The sequence below is a fragment of the Cottoperca gobio genome, chromosome 2 (genome assembly GCF_900634415.1).
Source record: "Cottoperca gobio chromosome 2, fCotGob3.1, whole genome shotgun sequence".
Taxonomy (NCBI): Eukaryota; Metazoa; Chordata; class Actinopteri; order Perciformes; family Bovichtidae; genus Cottoperca; species Cottoperca gobio.
Genome location: NC_041356.1, coordinates 6,443,370 through 6,462,014, shown reverse-complemented (window position 1 = coordinate 6,462,014; position 18,645 = coordinate 6,443,370). Strand labels below are relative to the sequence as shown.

Here is an 18,645-nt window from a genome sequence, read left to right as displayed (position 1 = left end):
GGTATTAACGGGAAGGAAAAGTGTAAAGACTCAAACGAAAATAAAAACAAAACAAAAAAAACAACATCTGACTTGGAGAGAATCTGGACACTTGTTTTTTGTACTGCATGTTTTTTTTTTTTACAAAATGGTCTTTGATCGTAACGTTTTTGTTATTTTTTTTTTTTTAATCCAAACCTTGGCATATATGGTGGTATTGTCTCAAATTTTGTTTGCCAATTCAAAATGGCTGTTTATGGTTGATTATCATTATTGGCAATGGAACCTGTCACACAAACAGGTTTTTATGGATCTGATACTGAGTCCAATGTGACTTTAAAGGTAACCCGTGTAGGATCTTTCTCTTAATATGTCACAGTCGCATCAACTGTAATACAACCGTCAGTGCCTGACTCTGGCCTCGTGCGACTCCACGTGCACATCTTTACGTATTGTTGTGGTTGACAGAAAAGGGACGAGCCCGTTGTGGCTACGACATGGGGTTAGTAGTATATTTAAACAATATTTCTACTGATAAGGAAGGAATATGAGGAGTACTGTCACCTCGTAAGAGGTATTCAAGGTCCAATCTTGCTTGGATAAAAGACAGTTTCAACTTTCAGAAAATGGACTGGATCAGCAAAAAGAGTGGTTAAACACGAGAAGCTGTGCGCGCAGCATGGGTATGCTTTGAGAATTGGTGTTTTGGGATTTCTAGCGAACAAATTTGAATCAGTCTGGGCACCAGTGACAGTTTTGGATTTTTAAAAGTTAGTTTGCATTCGAAACATAACCACAAGTTGCTGCGGTGACATATTCAAAGTGAAATCCCTACACGTTGCATCTTTAACATTAAAAAGCTCACACTACCCCAGAAAAATAGAAATTTTCACTCATACCAATGACATTCAACATTCAAGTGCCAGTGTTTTTGTTTACTGTCTTTTGGTCAAGTCACTTTGTAAAATATCAACTTTTGTATTAGGCTTATAAAAATAAATATTTCTCAGAAATGCTTGATAAATTACACAAACTAGCAGCGAAAGTAGACTCGAGAACTCTGTGTGCAAACAGCGGATTCCTACGGTTGCTGTTAACTACAACTCCACCTGGTCCCAAAAAAAACGGTTTCATATCTGGAAGAACCTTTCCAAACAACACGCACGCACACACTCACACACGCACACACTCTCTCACACACACACTCTCTCACACACACACACACACATGCACACTAAACTGTGGAGAAACCTCTCTTTTTGACACCTGGCTGCGCTACACTTCAAACACTCACTCGCTCCTCCATACCTCTCTGAGGTCATGAAGGACAGGTACTACAGAAGACTTTAGTTGAACATTAAACTGAGTAACTGAAGTGTTTCCTGTAAAACTCGATGGGATTTCTACAACAGAGGGGCCTGCAGGCCGCAGCAATGGGAGCATAGCACCATTAATTGTTCACCGACAATCGAAGCACTCCTGCGGGAAAAGTCAGTTACCGTAGTGACGGCGTGACGCAGAATCATTCGCCATGGTGACACCGTCAGTGTCTCTGTTGCCATGGTAATGCTGTATACAGTGTAACCAACTCCACTATCTGCTCCTTTAGGGCTGGGTATCACCGTGGAATTTAAGGCATCAAAAAAGGTTTTTAAAATATTCAAAAACTAAAGTGCTGGATTTCTTAAATGACAACTTTTCTCTCAGAGGAAATAACTTTTGATTAGTAAAGCTGGTGGCCCAAACAAATGTTACATTTAGGCTCATTTACTGTAGAGGGTATGGAGTTATTCACATGATGCCACCGCAAAACCAGGACCGCTGTGGCAAACAACTAACAGCAAGAGACTCTACACTCCACCATGTATGTAGACACAGCTAAATGCTAACACCAGCATGCTAACACGCTCATAAGAAAGTGCTGTTATCACCGTCTTAGTTTTGCATGCTAGTAGTTGCTAATTAGCGCTAAAGACAAAGTACACGAGGCTGTTGCTAATGGCATTAGTTTTGCAGGCATTTGACCATAAACCAAAGTGTTGGAAATGTTTTAATTATTGGTTGAAGCGATGTTTTAAATGCGTTTCGTCTTTGTGAACGCTACGACCAACACTTGCCATTAGGGGGCGAATGAGCGTGGCGACTTTCACGTACAGTGATGTCACGTGCATACCCACTACTGCAACAGTTTCTACATTTATACTATTAAAAGAAACAGTTTGGATTTTTCATCTGATATTGATAAAAAATACCCAGCCCTAACCAACACTTTCCAGTCTCCAGTCACTTCAAGGCACCGCGCACATATCGGACCGTGGGCTAATTTCACTTGTGCCAGTTTCTGCTCGAATCCAAACGGCGCGTGCACACAGAAAACGGCTCATGCAAAGAATCTTGGTGACAGCAAAGTGAAAGCAAGCCACAAGAAATTGATCTCTATTGCACTTACTGCAGAAGTTCTGTGCCCAGGGGACATTTTGATGAAGGGGGGGGGGATGGGGGGTTTTGGGGCACAGTGGTAGTTACGTGTTGCTCCAGCACAGTTCAATGGTAATTACAGCTGACAGATATGATCCGTCTGCGCTAGAAAAAGACCTAAATACATTGCATATATATGTGCGTACTCTGAACAACACTACTTGACATGATTGCTTTACAAACAAGATGAAAAGTGAGGTAAACTGAAGGTTTACCTTCCACGACTCCCTGCTGTATAACTCACAAAGTCTGCAACAATTGGCTCATATCTTACAATGTATCAGCAATGCCTAGCATCTTCATCGCTGCGGGTGACATGCTCAGTCGTTCCTTCATTTATTCCCAATTATTCTATCTGCCCTCTAGTGGCCGTTAGAAGGCACAGCATCGTGTACACACTGAACCAGATTTATTCAAAGTGGCTTTGCCGCTCACTGTACGTCCTTCTTAAAAAGGTTTGCCTTTGATTTGAGGCAGCAAGAACAGCGTTTCAGCATACTTAGCGTTATTACTAAAACACAAGAGCCCGCACTAGCTGCAAACTAAGTTTCTGGCTGGCAACAGCCATGGATTCAAGTAACAAATGCTGTAATCTACTCTCACACAGGGAATAGTTGACCATTCAGTCAGGCATTACAACTGTGTTGTTCAGTAAATATTTAAAGGTTGATTTTGTAACAAAATCCGAGTGTATATTCAACTGTAAGGTCATGAGCTTCAGTTTGGCATTGGTCTGCCTGTGCAGATCTGTCTCCATGATAGAGGACACAAGTTAGGTGTTTAAAATTTGACAGTTTTGAAACAACTGCCAACAAAACAGCTGGTTAAGAAAACTTCTACATGTAAAGGTGTCCCCAAGACCATTAAAAAAAGTGCAACTTAAAGAGTTGTGTTGATGTGTAAAAAAGTGAGTTTAAACTAAGCAAATGCTTCATCATTGATTGTCATTTGCAGTGTCAACTTATTGTCCTGTTACTGATTTTGTTTTATCCTCCTGCTGGTTATTCTTTCATACGGCAACAGCTCTCTCCAAGATGGAGGCTATCCACCATTGCTGCAGGAGAAATTAAAGTGTGGTATTATATCATGGCCGCATAAAAGTTTTCCGATTGGTTACCTGGTGGGACGCTGGTGCTGAATTTGACTGCGAGTTGAACAATAGCGACTACACAATGCTTTGTGCTGCAATGACGATCAATCAGAGTTGAACCACACAACCCCAAATATAATGCAAACTCATTTCCTGTATTTGGTTCCTTTTTACATGGCTATAGGGATCAGTTGGACATGGTGGAGTTTCAATTTTGTTTCTAACATTGCATCTTATGACAACGGTCCTTGAACGTAGCATCCCTTTAAACTGGCCCCTCATTTTAACTACTAGAAGGCGAACCAGGTTTAGTGAGATAACACTGAACTTATAAAGTCTGACACAAGAAGCTGGTGTCTCTGCACCGAGAAGCTTTAATAAAATAAAAAATCAATCTAGTTTGTTTGATGTAACCTGCTGTCTGCTTGAATCTGGAGTCCTTCAGCATTACTGAAACTCTTCAAAAAACAATGTCAAAACCAACTAGTTTCCCTAAGCTCCCTTCTAACTGTACTCGAGGGAAATAGAGCGACACAAACACAACCTCCGAATAAAAAAAGTGGTCTAAAAATCATAGATGACGGGAAAAATCAGAGTTTTAACATAACTAAAGCCTGCTGTAGAATTGTATTTATTTGCTTGGCATTTTTTAACTCCTTGACCAAAAAACAACAACACTTGCATATGTTTTATTGTCTTGGTCCAGCTTTGTCATTTGTCAAAGCCAGTGGGCAATTTGAGGGAATCTGCCTCGTGAGCAATAATTGTTAAATCAATTCCCATCGTTGGTTTAGGTTTGTGTAAACACACGGAATCGTCCATAAATAATATCTCTAAAGAATAAATCTGCCGTTTCAAATTGCCCACTGAGCTCACCAGACACCGCCTGGCCCAACGTCGAGTGATCAAAAGTGTTGTTCACTTGTAATTCACATTCATCTTCACTGGAGATTCTTCTCTTTTTGTTTTAAGAAGAGTTGAACTATTTACATTTAATCTATCTTCACTTCGCTAAAGTTGCTCATGTAAACAAAACTAATTAAGACCCTGATGAAAGTTAACAATTGTCCCCACCTGGGAGCAACAGAGCTTTTTGTTTTGGCTTATTCTGCTGCTGATTAACTCAGTGGGGGGGGGGGGGGGGGTGGGACTGCCACTTTAACGGCCAGATGTACAGTGGAGTTCCTTTTAGAAGTTCAATCAGGGATGAAACACAGCAGGGCCGAGTGGGGCTAACCAGGGAGCATTCAAAACATCTCCTTCCTGTGTCGAGCTGCTCGGTGTCTTTTGACAACCACACAGACAACGAGGCTCGCATCTGTCGAATTCAAATTAAAACTAGGTGTTTGATCATCTTAAGCAGAAGCTAAGTAGTTATATTTGTCGTGCTAATATTGGACGACAGAATGGTTAATGTGCTGCGGAGGTGTCGCCCCCGCTGTCCCTGCTGTGAAACGGGTTCGGCTAGATTATCCTTTACTTTTATCCATGACCTCAACAGATCCTAAAGACCGAACGAATAAACTGGAATGACTTATTTTAGAGAAGACTCTTCATGTAACTCTCCAGGATAGAGTGAGCGAGAACATTTTGAACTCTTTAAGCCTTTTCTTATTTATTTATTTTAAAGTTGTATATCCCCTTGAAAGAAGCTTTTGGCAAACAAGGGTTTCAATGTTTGTGGTGGAAGCGGAGCGCGTCTCTCAAGAGCACGTTGGCACTAAGAGTCAACTGAACAGCCACGGATAACGTGTGGTAACCTTTCAGCAGCAGCCACGTAGGGATTCAAAAACTGCAGTAGCGTCGCTTTCATCACTGCAGGATGTGGTCACAATAGTCTTTCCTGTTTCACAGCGAGATACCAAAAGCTTTTGCCACATGTGTATCTTACTAGTGGAAGGTTAAAGATACGCTTTACCAATTATTGTAACATCTCTCTAATAATGACTCGAGTATAGTGCGTCACGAGGATCTATATTAGGTAAGAGAAGTAACGTAACATGACTGCTGCTGCGTGGATGGGCCGAATTCTCTCTGTAACTGACGTAATATGACCCAACAATTAGTGACAAGATGCCTTTGAGAAATTCCAGCTCAAACCAGAGCTGTAGATGTGACATATAGGTCAATTAGTGGGACTCCCAAAAGCATAACACCACTGTCTTTTCTGCTCACTGGCTAGTAAAGCAAAGAAGTCTTTTTAAATGAATACAACTTCTCTTTTGAAAAAGACAAACGCGTCGTTATTTGACCCATTTCCGTCACTCTGGATGAGGGCGTATCAAAAGAATCTATAAATATGGTTACAGTGGTAATAAGCGTTTGGGAATCAGCTCATCAGAGACCTTCTCACGAATTTGAACTCCAATAGACAGATAAGGAATCGCTTTGAGTTTCCTCATCGCAGTTTTTGTTTTAGTTTTTTTTTTTTTGCCAAGGTTTGATTTAGTTCAAGCCTAGTTTGTTTCCTTCCAAATATAAATAAAGAAAAACATGTTTAAACCCATACATGACATTAAATACACATTTTTTTTTAGTCACAGTTGGCCAATACTTGTAGCCACTTACGTATTATGGCAATTAAAACAACGGAAATAAGAGACAAAGTTCAAATTCTTAAAGGCACAGTACAGAAACAAATGATCCTCCAATATGTTTTGTTTCAAACAAAGAAAATGCTGTTTGCAGCCCTAAGACTGTTTGCTAGCATCATCGCTAATGGGCGACAACGTCTGCTGGCGCCCAGTGGCTGGTGCTTGTCCAGCCCCTAGTACCTTCGGTCTCTGTTAGACATCTTTCTCAGATCTCTGGAAATCAAGACTTCAATATGTTTTAAAAAGGTGAAAATAAAAAAACGTTTTTCCGTTTCTGTGGCCGCTTTTAAGTATCTATCATGTAAATGTAGGAGACTTCAGCCAGTTCCCATTTTTGAATTTATATGCGGACATATTTTTGCTCAGATTTGACATCTTGCCCATCTCTGCGCTATATTTTAGAAAAGTTTTTGGCCGGTGATTTACAACATGGCCATGCGTTACATACAAAGATGACATGTGAAGGTACACAGGATGCCTGGCTGGCTTTGGGTGAATGCAGACAAAATCACAATGAAGCCAAAACTCAAATCTAAAGTGAAAAATAAACTGGATTCCCCCTGGTCTTCTACAGCCGTTTTGTAGGACTCACTCACTGTAAATGTTAAATGTCCATCTAATCTTAGGGGGTTAAAGGAACACCAAGAACTTTAATTCAATTGGTTATTTTTCTTTAAGCATTAAAAATAGTTTGAAATGTCCTCACTGAAACCAAACGATGTTGCTAGCTAGGGTTGAAAAATAACCAACTAAAATTTAAGAATCCCTTTATACTGTGGCCTATTGTAAGAGGTGAGATTTACCAGAAATGAAGAAATCAAAAGAAGAAAAGATGGGGGACTGTAAAGACAAAGGTGGAGAAAAGGAAAAGAATTAAAAGATATGAGTGCATATGGGTGGAAGGAGGGCTATATAAATGAGTATAAATAGTTTAATAACATGCACGTGGGTTCTTGGGGTTAATGAAGGGGAGGAGATGGATGGGGTGCAGACAGCAGTGTGGAGAAAGGAAGGAAGATGAGTGAGAAGAAGAAAGAAGGATGAGTAAAGGGAGGAGGAACCTAGTTGCCCCACCAGTCCACTTGAGAGTGTGAGTAGTTCCCTCCGTAGCCGTCACTGGTGTAGAAGTTACCAAAACCACCTAAGAGGGAGGAAACGAAAAAAGTTAACAGAAGACGTGTTCCCAATGAACGAAAAGTAACTTCCAGTTGTGTTGCAGTTCATTATAACACGCTAGTTATATCCTCACCTCCTCCAAACCCGCGGGTTCCTCCATGTCCTGCCTGGTTGCGACCTCCACGTCCTCCAAACCCTCCAGCGGTGCCTCCGGCTGCCGTCTGACGATAATCACGTGCTCCAAACCCTCCAGAGAATCTGGCGACAAAAAGGAAATACTTTGTTTGCATCAAATGCAAAGTGAACTTCACGAGGGCATCAGCACGTGGATTTAAAAAGAAGTACAGTCATCGGCCAGAAATGAACATTTACTCCGATATGAAAGCAGCTCCTCCTGCCTCCATCAGCGGTGCCTGCGACCAGCAGAGGGACGAGGACAGAGGACAGGATGAAGGACTGGTACAGACGGATGCCTGTGTTCTCCATTCTTTCTAAACCTCACTCAGTATTGTGGCGTCTGCATATGTCAGTAGGCCATCACGATAACAGTAGGCATAATAATGTTAATGCCTCTAGGAGAGGTGGAAATAAATATATTTGTGTATCGCCAAGCGGGCAAAATACATCGTGCATCCCTAGAGAACGCACACGTTTACCAATTAAGAGGCGACAGTGTGCATGTTTACCTCTTAGAGCGTCCTCTGTTGGTGCTCTTATGCTGGTGTTCATAAGCCAGGCTCTCAAGCCATGAGGGAACTTCCTGTTTGGCCTCGACCAGGATGTCCAGCAGGTCCTTAGTGATGTTCCCATTTTTATCATTGAAGAACGATGTGGCCAGTCCTACAGGGACAAAATGGTAAGTAATAACAGTAAATCACAGCTCGTTGTGGGGTGAAGCTCACACATCTTAGAGTCTATCCTCATGTTATATTATGTAACACACATGACAAGGGCTTAATACCACTGACTGACATCAGTTGTACTCTTACCCAGGTTTCCGACTCGTCCTGTACGTCCAATGCGGTGGACATACTCCTCTATGTCGCTGGGCAGGTCAAAGTTAATAACATGTTTCACGTTGGAGATGTCCAGACCTCGAGCTGCTACCTGAATATGTACAGAAGAGAAACAAAAAGGTCACACACACACACACAACTAAAATATCGATTCGATACCACAAGGAGACACAACATCAAATTAGCAGGAAAGCTGATCTCTAAAGCAATATTGACAGAAACAAAACATCCATTTATGATATTTGCTGCCATATACATGTGTAATTTACAGTGTGAATTATAGAAATGTAACCAGTGCATCTCAGACTTTTGACTGACCGCTGTGGCCACCAGAATGGGGCATTTTCCTGATCTGAACTGGCTCAGGGCCTCCTCTCGGTCCCTCTGAGAGCGGTCACCATGGATACTGGTGCAGGCGTAGCCCTCTCGATACAGGAAGTCCTCCAAGGCGTCGGCGCCTTTTTTGGTCTCCACGAAAACCAGAGTCAACGAGTCCTTACCTGATGAACCGAGAGAAAAGACACCTGAGGTTAATTATTAGAGGAGAGTGGTCGATGAAGATGAAGATCTATACAAAATGTAACGCATATGAAACGTCACACGGGTCTTTTCTTAGGGATCCATCCTCAATCCCTAGGGATTGAGGATGACATGGCAAGAAATACATTTCAGAATTTCTCATTTCACTTCGTGTTGTGGACCCGACTTCAAACTGAAGGCACAATTTAAATGTGACACTATCTGAAGTTTCTGAAGTCACAATATTTATCTGTGTCGTCACAGAACACAACATCTGGATTCCTACGGCAGGCAAAAACATCTTACTGCATCATATTCATTCATAAAAACAAAAGATGGCGGTACAAATGTTGCAGCATTCTGACAATCTAGAGATCTAAATCCTTCAGTGTCAAACTAAATCATATCAGTTACTCTTCCAGCCCTACAGGCAGGTTATACGTAGGACTGTCACGATAGCTACTCTTGTTGGACGATATTGTTCCACTAATAATTGCGATATTGTCATTTTAAGACCATTTTATGCCACTGAAATAATGATAATATAATAGCATAATAATGCAAGTTCATCCTTTTAAAGAGCAATGAAGTTCTTATTCTTTAGAATAATTAGACATTGTAATTGGAAAGAAAGTTTTAAGATATCCTAAATAAATAAAACCACACAACCAAAACAATAAATAAAAAGGACTCTCAGGCGCCGTTAACAAAAATACTAAATGTCTGCGCAATGCCCAGGTCTCATAATGGCCGTTTATTCTGGCATCACGTTGGTGACATTGCTATGTAAACACACACGCATGTAAACACAACGGGGAATATCGAGTTCAGCAAAAACGATGGAGGTCATGTCCATATATCGTACGATAACGTAATTATCGTGACAGACGTCTACTGGTAAGGCTGTTTCAGTCTCTGGTGTGACACGTAAATCTTATACGACATCTCTAAATAACATGCACCTTAATTAGCTTACATTGTTCACATCACAGTACGTTTTTTCTATGAACAGAATAGTAAAACAGGCAGTGTGGAAAAATAATAATAATTACAAGAAACAATAGCAAACAGTATCAGCAGCACTGTGTTGTTGTGCAGGCACTGTGACTGGAGCCGCTGATGGAAAGAGTTTGGTCTTCCTTAATGAACATTACTACCTGATTATGAAGGGAAGGGCATTGCCCACATTTGTATCCTCTCGCTAGCTGTTGAGACTACAATATGACCAGACTTTCTCCATCAACGCTTTGGGTCTGACATGAAGACACCACAGCAACATACTGTACATAAAGATACCACGAATAACTTGAAAACTAAGAAAAGATACAACAGGCATGTTTGATTTAGCAAACCGGACCCATGAAATGGTACACAGAACCAAAAAACAACTGAATAAACAAAAAGGATTCTCCGTCCACAGAGAAGAACATCAAAAAGGGCAAGCAAAATTATTTAAAATATGAAATGACAGATACGAGTGTCCCCATTGAGGATCTTACCAGGTTTCTCTATGTTGTCTCCAGTATTGTCCTGTACCTCGCTGGGGATGACTTTGGATAAAACCACACCAAACCACCAACATGTCAACTGCACTCAATCAGCAGTAGAAAACCAACTCTGTATGTTTCATGTTCCTGATGTACCCACGGTTTGCCTCAGTTCACAAAATCGGTGCTACTACCAGAAGAAAATGGCCTATTTTCCCCAACCACAAGCGTGTCACTTTAAATGGGTTTCTACTCTAAATGAAAAGGAACATCAAATATTAGTTGAAAGTTACGACGTGGGACTATTTCCTTCTATGGATTATCCTCACTATTGCCTTCCTGAAGCCAAAACAATAATATGTAATTGGCCGGAAACTGCTCGAGGTGTTTTGCTAATACACAAAATGACATATCAGCTGGGATGGGAGGACGACAATATGATGATGGGAAAAGGATTGGGGAAATAAAACCGCATTGTGTGTAAATGTGTGTTAGCAGAAGTTATTGTTTTATGTGTCGTAGACCTGCAGTGTTAGGACACATCTGAAGCTCTTATTGTCATGTGAATGTCTCACCTGTAGCGCTGAGCAGGTCCAGGAGGAAAGACCTCTTGTCGCTCTCCTCCACCCACACAACCTTCTGAGTGATGTTCTCTGAGGTGGAACCCACTCTGCCCACCGCCAGGAAGATGTACTCCTCCAGGAAATCCCTGGCCAGGATCTGTTAGTGCACCACAACATTTGCTTAATATATTTTTAGCTCTGGCTAGGCAAACAAATGTGCTGTTTATAATTCAGGTGTGGTTTAACTAAACATTCATGCTGATAACCCCAGCTTTGCTTTTCTCTTACAGTAAAACTTCAGTATTATGAGTGGCCCTGATAGTCTGAAGACTGTGGCCGTGGAAACCACATGCCAGATTGTCCCTTCTTTTTTGGAAATACTGCAAATGTACCTGGATCTCTTTAGGGAAGGTTGCGCTGAACATCATGGTCTGTCGGATGCCTTTGGGCGGCATGGTGTCCTGCTCAACAATGCGTCTTATCTGTGGTTCAAAACCCATGTCCAACATACGATCTGCCTCATCCAGCACCAGGTAGCTTAAGTGAAGAAGACAGAGGAAGATGTAGCCTTAAAAATAAAGCTAAAACTAAGATTTATAAAATGCACTTCCAAAAGACCAGTGATATTCAATTTAAATCAGTCCATGAAAGAAATCCCTCATTTAATCCATCCCCCTCCTCCTGTCCATGTCTTACTTGCAGAAGTCCAGTCCAATCTTGCCCCTCTCCATCATGTCCACCAGCCTGCCGGGTGTAGCCACCAGCAGGTGGCAGCCCCTCTCCAGATCTCTTATCTGCTGGCCAATGTCCGCTCCTCCATACACAACACAGGGACGCACTCTCGAGCGGTAGGAGAACTACAGACAAAAACAAAAAAAGGTTTAAATACAAGTAAATCATGTTTTGTTTTGGATTTCATGCTAATGTGTGTTTGAATACCTTTCTGGATTCGTCATAAATCTGCAGTGCCAGTTCTCTGGTTGGAGCCAATATCAGTGACATGGGGTAGTGCTTACGACGCCCATACTTTCCATTATCCTGTAATACAATGACAACACAACATTTCATTAACAAGTTGATTTCTAGCACAGTGAAGTAAAGGATTCACAGGAAGGCTGTTTAACTAAATGTGAGCTCTAAATTTCACAGTAAATATCAACACTTATCAGGACTTACTAAGTCATAATATACATCGACTACATAACATCTTTACAGCGCACACACAGGCTTTATATACCCTGACGAACAGCTTTTCTTTAATGGTTTACAATAATATCTGTGAGGTAATATACTGAGAATCATCTCTAAAAACAGATCAAATGGGTTCCGTTTGGTTTCAGGCTGCACAATATTGCAAAGACTGTGCATGCAGAGCCTGCATGTCTACACACAGAACATGTCCCTAACTTGTAATAAACTGTATCCAAGAACGCTTAAATCAGAGTTAAAGTAAGTAACGTTCCATCAGACACTTGTCTTGTAGATTAGTCATGGAAAACAAGAACCGTGCAAGTTTCACTCTTTAGTATCAGGCGGCTAAAAAGTTGTAGTATGACTTGCAATGCTGAAACAATACATTGTGCAGCTCTAGTTACAGTTTCTAGACATTATGCGCGTTAGGAAAAGGTCCCCATTAGAAGGGTGACCATCTCCTTTTTGTTTTATTAACCTAGCAGGTTTGTACATTTTAGTAGCTTGAGGAAATAAAGTATTGTTTTCTTACCTGTCCAGATGCTTTAGCTGTGTTAAGAGCTTCTCCTGGTCCTTCGTTGTAGATCTGGCTGAGAATCGGCAGCAGGAACGCTGCAGTCTTACCAGAACCTACAGGCACAAAGTCAACCTCATCTGCACGTGCATTCAGCGTCTTCATTTCACAGGATTATCTCAAGAATCCAACATATAACTTTGTTTTGTTTCTGGAGATATGGTGTCCTGTATGCATGTGCGTGTCCTACCTGTCTGTGCGCAGGCCATGAGGTCCCGCTTTGCCTTGACAATAGGAATGGCATATTTCTGGACAGGGGTCGGCCTGGTGTAGCGACTCAGAGCAATGTTACCCATGACAATCTCACCCATGTCTACATCTTGGAACTACACAGCACACACACAAACACATGTATAAGAAGAGCAGTGTAAAGTAATCATGCAGCAGATATATATAACGCAACATTGTTGGATCCATCGTTAGCACAGCTTACACTCTCGATGTGGTGAGGGCAGTTCTGTCCTGTGGCCTCGACAGGAATGTCATCGTATTTCTCAAAGTTAATCCCAGTGTTACTGGCAGCGAACAACTCACTGCAGAGGAGCAGAGCAGGAGAAAAGACATGCAAGTTACAACAAATACACTCAATACATGCATCTGAACAATATATGCCTTTGAATACAACTCTCACTTTTAAAACTGGTGATTATATTTCACGATCAACGAATCTGCCAATTACTTTCTAGATTAATCTTTTAGTCTATAAAATCAAATAAAAAATGTGTGACGAGTTTAAATGTCTTCTTAACCGTGAAGATAACAACGTTTAAAATGAATAAAAACATACAACATCGAACAGAGAAAAGCCTCACAATTGGTAAACTGGTAAATATTGTGTCGTTTTTTTTTAGAACATTCCAACAATATCAAAAATAATTGCCAATTGATTTTCTGTCGTTCAACTAATTGAAGTTTGCAGTTTCAGCTCTTGTGATTTTGGTCAATTTCAGTTGACATTCGGAGCCATAATAGACATAGTTAGAGGGACGCTTCAATATTGTCATGCAAGACTAGACATGTGCCTGGGAGTTTTGTTACTGTACAATAAGTTTCAAGCTTTTTCCTTTAGTAAAAGTGAAAGCTGCAGACTCACTTTTCAAGGCGTTCGTTGCGTGGTGTTGGTTTGGCCCACTCTTCTCCTTCTCTGGACTCATCCACCCAGCGGCTGTTTCCTCCACCACCTCCTCCTCCTCCTCCTCCTCCACCACCACCACCACCACCACCTCCTCCACCAAATCCACCATGATCAAACCTGAGCACAACACAAAGACAACGATACAAGATGTGTGATGCTATGATGTTTACCAGATTTTACAAATCACACTCATTTACATTTTTGTTAATGTATTTTGCATTTTTGGAATGGGCCCCCTGTTGGCCTGGGGCAGGCAACAGCTATTGATCAACTGTAATATACATTTAGTCACGCCACACTCTTCTTTTCATCTAGAATTGTACCGGATGTCTTTTTTTGTTTTTGACATCCAAAGCTTCTACTGAGGTTTGAGATTTTTTTTTTTTTATAAATCCTCGACAAAATCCTAAAAGTGATTAATCGGATTAAACAAGCCTTTTTTGATTAAATTAAGCTTTCTTTAATAAATGTAACTTGTCAGTTTCGTCATGTAGGTGAAGACTGGGCGGCGTGTATGTGTGTGACGGAAAGAGAAGGTGGACTATGCACACTGTTTCTTTACGTTATTAATATTCCATGATATTTTCTACCTGCGGGTCGCTACGTCACCACGACGCAGTCTCCACTGGAATCTAATTCTACAAATAGTGCGATACTAATAATACAAGTGTAGCCTAATCTCATCTGTAACTGAGATATACCGGGTTTAGACAGAATGAATAGGCATGCAAAAACCTTTACATTGTGATTTAAAATTCGTATGTCAGCGTTATGAACGAAGCGTAGAACTATTCGGCACGGCCCTGTTTTTATCCAACAGCAAAGATTTTCCGCAGGACAGCGTAACACACACAAAGGGTCACAAGAGGTCACGTTGGCACCGTAGCCAACAGCAGTTATTCCATTTGTCTCATCTCCTTACCTCCCCCTATTAGCATTGCCTCGGTCATTGAAGAATGCAGACTTCCCTCGGTTGTTGGCAAAACTGCCATAGGTGTCTTTGGCAGTGTTCCAGCCACCTGCATCTGAAAGAAGGATGAACACAAATCCAATAAATATCTAAATATCTACATCTGTATATAGTCTCCCCCCCCCTTACAGAGAACGCGTGACACGTTCAGTGTGCAGTAAAATCAAATCCTACCTTTATTTTCGTAGCCACCAAAGGTCATTGGCTGTGCTGGGTTGATGGGATTGAAGGCTCCGCCCCTGTTGCCACGGTAGCCTCCTCCTCCGACGCCACCTCGGCCCCGCTCCATGCGAGGCGGGCCTCGGTTAAAAGTGTTGCCGCCAGCCATGCGGTTGTCATGGTAGCCATTAACAAAGTTGTTGCGCCCTCCATCCCAACCATCTGCAGAGGGAAAAAATAACCAAACAAACAAATTTAATTAAAGTGATTCTAGTATCCAATAACATCATATGTGCAGGATTATTCCCCCATCCCTGCTGGGAAAGTGCTGACATTATTCTTTCAATTCTTATCCAATTCTAAACCCTTAATGAGTTGATCAAGATCACAGATTACTTAATACCCCTTTCTTCACTTCACTGAGAGGAGGTAACAAACCAGAAAACATACTAATCAGTGATGCTTAAATCAGGTTATGTTATGGAATAATATGAAATAAGAACAAAATAAACAGCAGTGCATGGAAGCAAAATGTAAATGCAGAGTTCTGTGGAAGTCAGAGAGGAACTTACAGTTTGCTGCGGGTGCTATGGTGTAGGCACCCTGTCGACCAGCAGCGAAGACATTTCCTGGTGGACGGAAGACAGTGTTACAGTTGTGGTTTTTATCAGTAACAAATGCACTTGATAAAAAATACCATGTGGAAATATTCAGAATAAATCTGCCTTGCAATTGTTTTACGAGGAAGGAAATGAACTCAAGGACTCATGTATGAATTTTGGTGAGTGACACTAAATGTAAACCGAACTTCACATTTGTGTTTGTTTACAAGAAAACGCCACAGGACAGTCAAGAATTCCTGTGGAGGCATGTAACGCCGTGCCGACAGACAGACTCCAATATCATTTAATGAATTATTAGACTTAAAGGATTTTAAATTATTAAAACCTTTTGAAGCACCCCCAACGTTCATTGATCTATGGTGCACATCTGAATATACAAACCATAGAAATCCAATACATATTTCCAAATTCATCACCTAGTTTTACTTGCGTCAATGACACATTTAAATTGTACTAAATTGTGATTATCAGGGAGTTTTACATTGTAGTTCTTCTGTCAATAAAGAAAATAGAAAAATATTCCCTTGTTTTTCTGTCTTTCCTAATTAATTCTCTGTGGAGTTCTTCCTCGTTTGTGGCCTTATTACTATAGGTTATTACGTGTGGAGGTAAAATGCTCAGGTTTGTGAGTGTCTATGCACATTCAAGAGGAAATTAGTTCAAACGGATGCTTACGATTGGCGCCGCCACCTTGTCCGTCTGCCGCACTCAAGTCTAGGACAGCAAGCTGGAGAAAGAGACACAAATAGTCAGAAAAACAACAAACCCAGTCATTTTCAGAAGAACAAACTATCTAGCATTCTACACGTCTCAAGTGTAGAGAATGCTTCTTGTTGCATCAGGTGAAACCAAAACCTGCTGCCTACTTGAAAACGACTACGATGTATTTTTTGTTTATTCATCAGAATAAGGATCTGAAAGTACACAATAACGCTGAACAGTCCAGTTTTAAAAAGAAGAGGACACAGAAATGGATACAACTGCACTAGTTTCAAAAATACTGGACTCTCAATAAACTACAATCAGCTGGTCTGACATAGTCACAACACAAGATAGTAATGTGATGAGGAAAATGATATTGATAGTGTTGGTGAGTCCAGCTCGGAGGAGAGAATCTAACTGCAGTTTAGGAAACAACTTTGGAACTTCAGCTGAAGTCATCACAAAAGTGTCACAACCAGTCTTGTATTTATTTTATTTATTATCTCAAACTGATGCACTTGTATGTATTGTGTTGTTTTGACTACCTGTCCAGGGACAACATATGCAAGTTAGCGTCTAACTCTGGTGCAATTACTTTTAACTGTCCCTGCCAAAATAAACAATAAAAGTAATAAATAAAATGAATTTCGGTCTTGGGGTGGGATGCTCTTCTACACTGCAGCACCATTTAGTGAACTAAGCTAAGAAGAGGGATTGATGTCTCCTTTTTTTTTTGTGCATCCCAACTGAAAAAAAATATATATTTTGTTTAAATGTTGTGCATCCAACGCTCTCGTAAACATTTTGCCATTTAGACCTTTGTAAAATATCAATTGAGAACATACAGTACTTTTCTGCTGCCATCCAACTGTCTGACCAGTCAGACACAACTAGACTACGTTGCTGGTGACGCAGAAGAAAAGAGCTTTTTTTTTTTTAAAGCGGGACGCAGGGAAAACAAACTATGTAATACTGCTTTCGAGCTGAAAGCTAGTGGGCTAAACTGTCAAACCCCGCATTATTGGTGTGTCAGACCTGCTAGCTCCACCGCTGCACACCTCCATTTTATCACTGTATCAAGCTGCAAGACAAACGCAGTGAAGATAATAGTTGATGGGTGCGTTTCATAGGTTCACACGGGAAAGCCGACGGAACCACTCGGGCGTAATTAGTAATTTTGCTCTCTGTCCACATCCTTCTAAGCTAACCATCACCTTTAACAGTATGACTACGGCTTTCTTAAATCGTGTTTGACAACTCTTTAATGTAGCACACATAGCTATAATCCAACAGTTTAAATGCGCAAGAACAAATCATGGTTTCCACGTCGTAATGTTCGTTCCCCGCTCCACAGCCACTCTTGGTCATGCGAGTGTTGAATTGAAGCGCACCCAACGCTAGCTAGCATGATAGCATCTCGTTAGCGGTGCTTTCATGCTAGCCGGTAAGCTAACATTTATCCCCACAGTTGTAACACTTTTAATCAACTAAAGCTTCAAGACAAAATAAACTAACGCGGCTTACCTGCTGCTCTAGACCGTGGACATTTTCGACGGCCACATGACTCATAACTATAGAATATGGAGGAAAAATGTTGTCGTTGAAAGAAGGACCTCTTTGTTAGCCGGGTTTGATGCAATGTTATTTCTCCTTTGCCTCTATCTTGTTTCTGTGGTTACAACGGATGACAGCTATTTAAGTGGTTTACCAGTTATACCGTAACGTTGTAAAATGCTAATCTTGAATTTTACGTGATGATAAATTCCTGTATTTTAGCTTCAAGGATGGCACTTCATGCAAACTCAGCTGATGTCGGTTTGCTCTTAGCTGAAGCTCAGATGAAGCCGTCATGCACTAGTTAAGCGAGCCTGAATGAACCCGAACAAACATCCGGTAGTGCCAAAATAAAAGTCCACGAAAGGGAGTCAGTCCATGTAACATTTGATATGTGCATAATATAAATTCATGTGTATGATATTAATATATCTGGCTATATTAAATGAAAATATATTTTCTTATGTTTCCTATGAGTGCAAAACCTAGGCAATGTAATCAAATGGGACTCCACATTGCTAGTTTTGTCGTTTACAAGCATTTAAAACTCGTAAAGACGAGTCAATTTAAAGGAATATCTAACTAAACCCTAGTGCACGTAGTCAATATGGTTATGGACTACAATTAATGGTCCACCATAATCAGGTAGCAGCTGCTTTTATATAACATTTGAACATTTTAATCTTTTGTGCAATTTAATTTTCTTACTTCCGGACTGTCGCTTGGCTGACACTCCCTAGCTTGACTGACGCATTTGAGATGTTATTAATCCAGATAACGCGAGACTTTAACCGTATTTTGTCGCGATAACACCACTACAGTAAAGTGCAGCTTATCAATTGTATAATTTCCATCTTCACTTGCTTGTACATTTATTAAATTACTTGTTTATATA

At 40.9% G+C, this 18,645-nt stretch overlaps 1 protein-coding gene across 2 annotated transcripts; it reads right to left on the bottom strand.

Annotated features, from left to right (window-relative positions):
* Positions 1-82: 82 nt before the first annotated feature.
* Positions 83-18,076, bottom strand: LOC115019215 (ATP-dependent RNA helicase DDX3X-like). Of its 2 annotated transcripts, XM_029448662.1 has the most exons (19): positions 17,721-18,076; positions 16,170-16,221; positions 15,444-15,500; positions 14,887-15,093; positions 14,665-14,767; positions 13,701-13,859; positions 13,041-13,140; positions 12,798-12,933; positions 12,566-12,663; positions 11,782-11,880; positions 11,539-11,699; positions 11,235-11,379; positions 10,855-10,999; positions 10,292-10,342; positions 8,592-8,773; positions 8,247-8,364; positions 7,944-8,097; positions 7,391-7,515; positions 83-7,282 (listed from the first exon to the last, which is right to left on the bottom strand). In XM_029448662.1, exons 1-19 carry the CDS (start codon positions 17,763-17,765, stop codon positions 7,203-7,205), a joined length of 2,217 nt encoding a protein of 738 aa, XP_029304522.1. In that variant the 5' UTR covers positions 17,766-18,076; the 3' UTR covers positions 83-7,202. The 2 variants fall into 2 exon arrangements, with proteins under 2 accessions (XP_029304522.1, XP_029304530.1); XM_029448670.1 differs by lacking the exon at positions 10,292-10,342 and having other exon boundaries at positions 17,721-18,074.
* Between the last annotated feature and the right edge of the window lie 569 nt (positions 18,077-18,645).

Excerpts from the sequence above, each read along its gene's own strand:
- LOC115019215 (XM_029448662.1), bottom strand. The coding sequence starts at position 17,765 with ATGAGTCATGTGGCCGTCGAAAATGTCCACGGTCTAGAGCAGCAG. Across the intron at positions 12,664-12,797 it reads CATGGCCTGCGCACAGACAG|GTTCTGGTAAGACTGCAGCG; the intron begins GTAGGACACGCA and ends TTGTGCCTGTAG. Across the intron at positions 8,365-8,591 it reads CCATTCTGGTGGCCACAGCG|GTAGCAGCTCGAGGTCTGGA; the intron begins GTCAGTCAAAAG and ends GTACATATTCAG.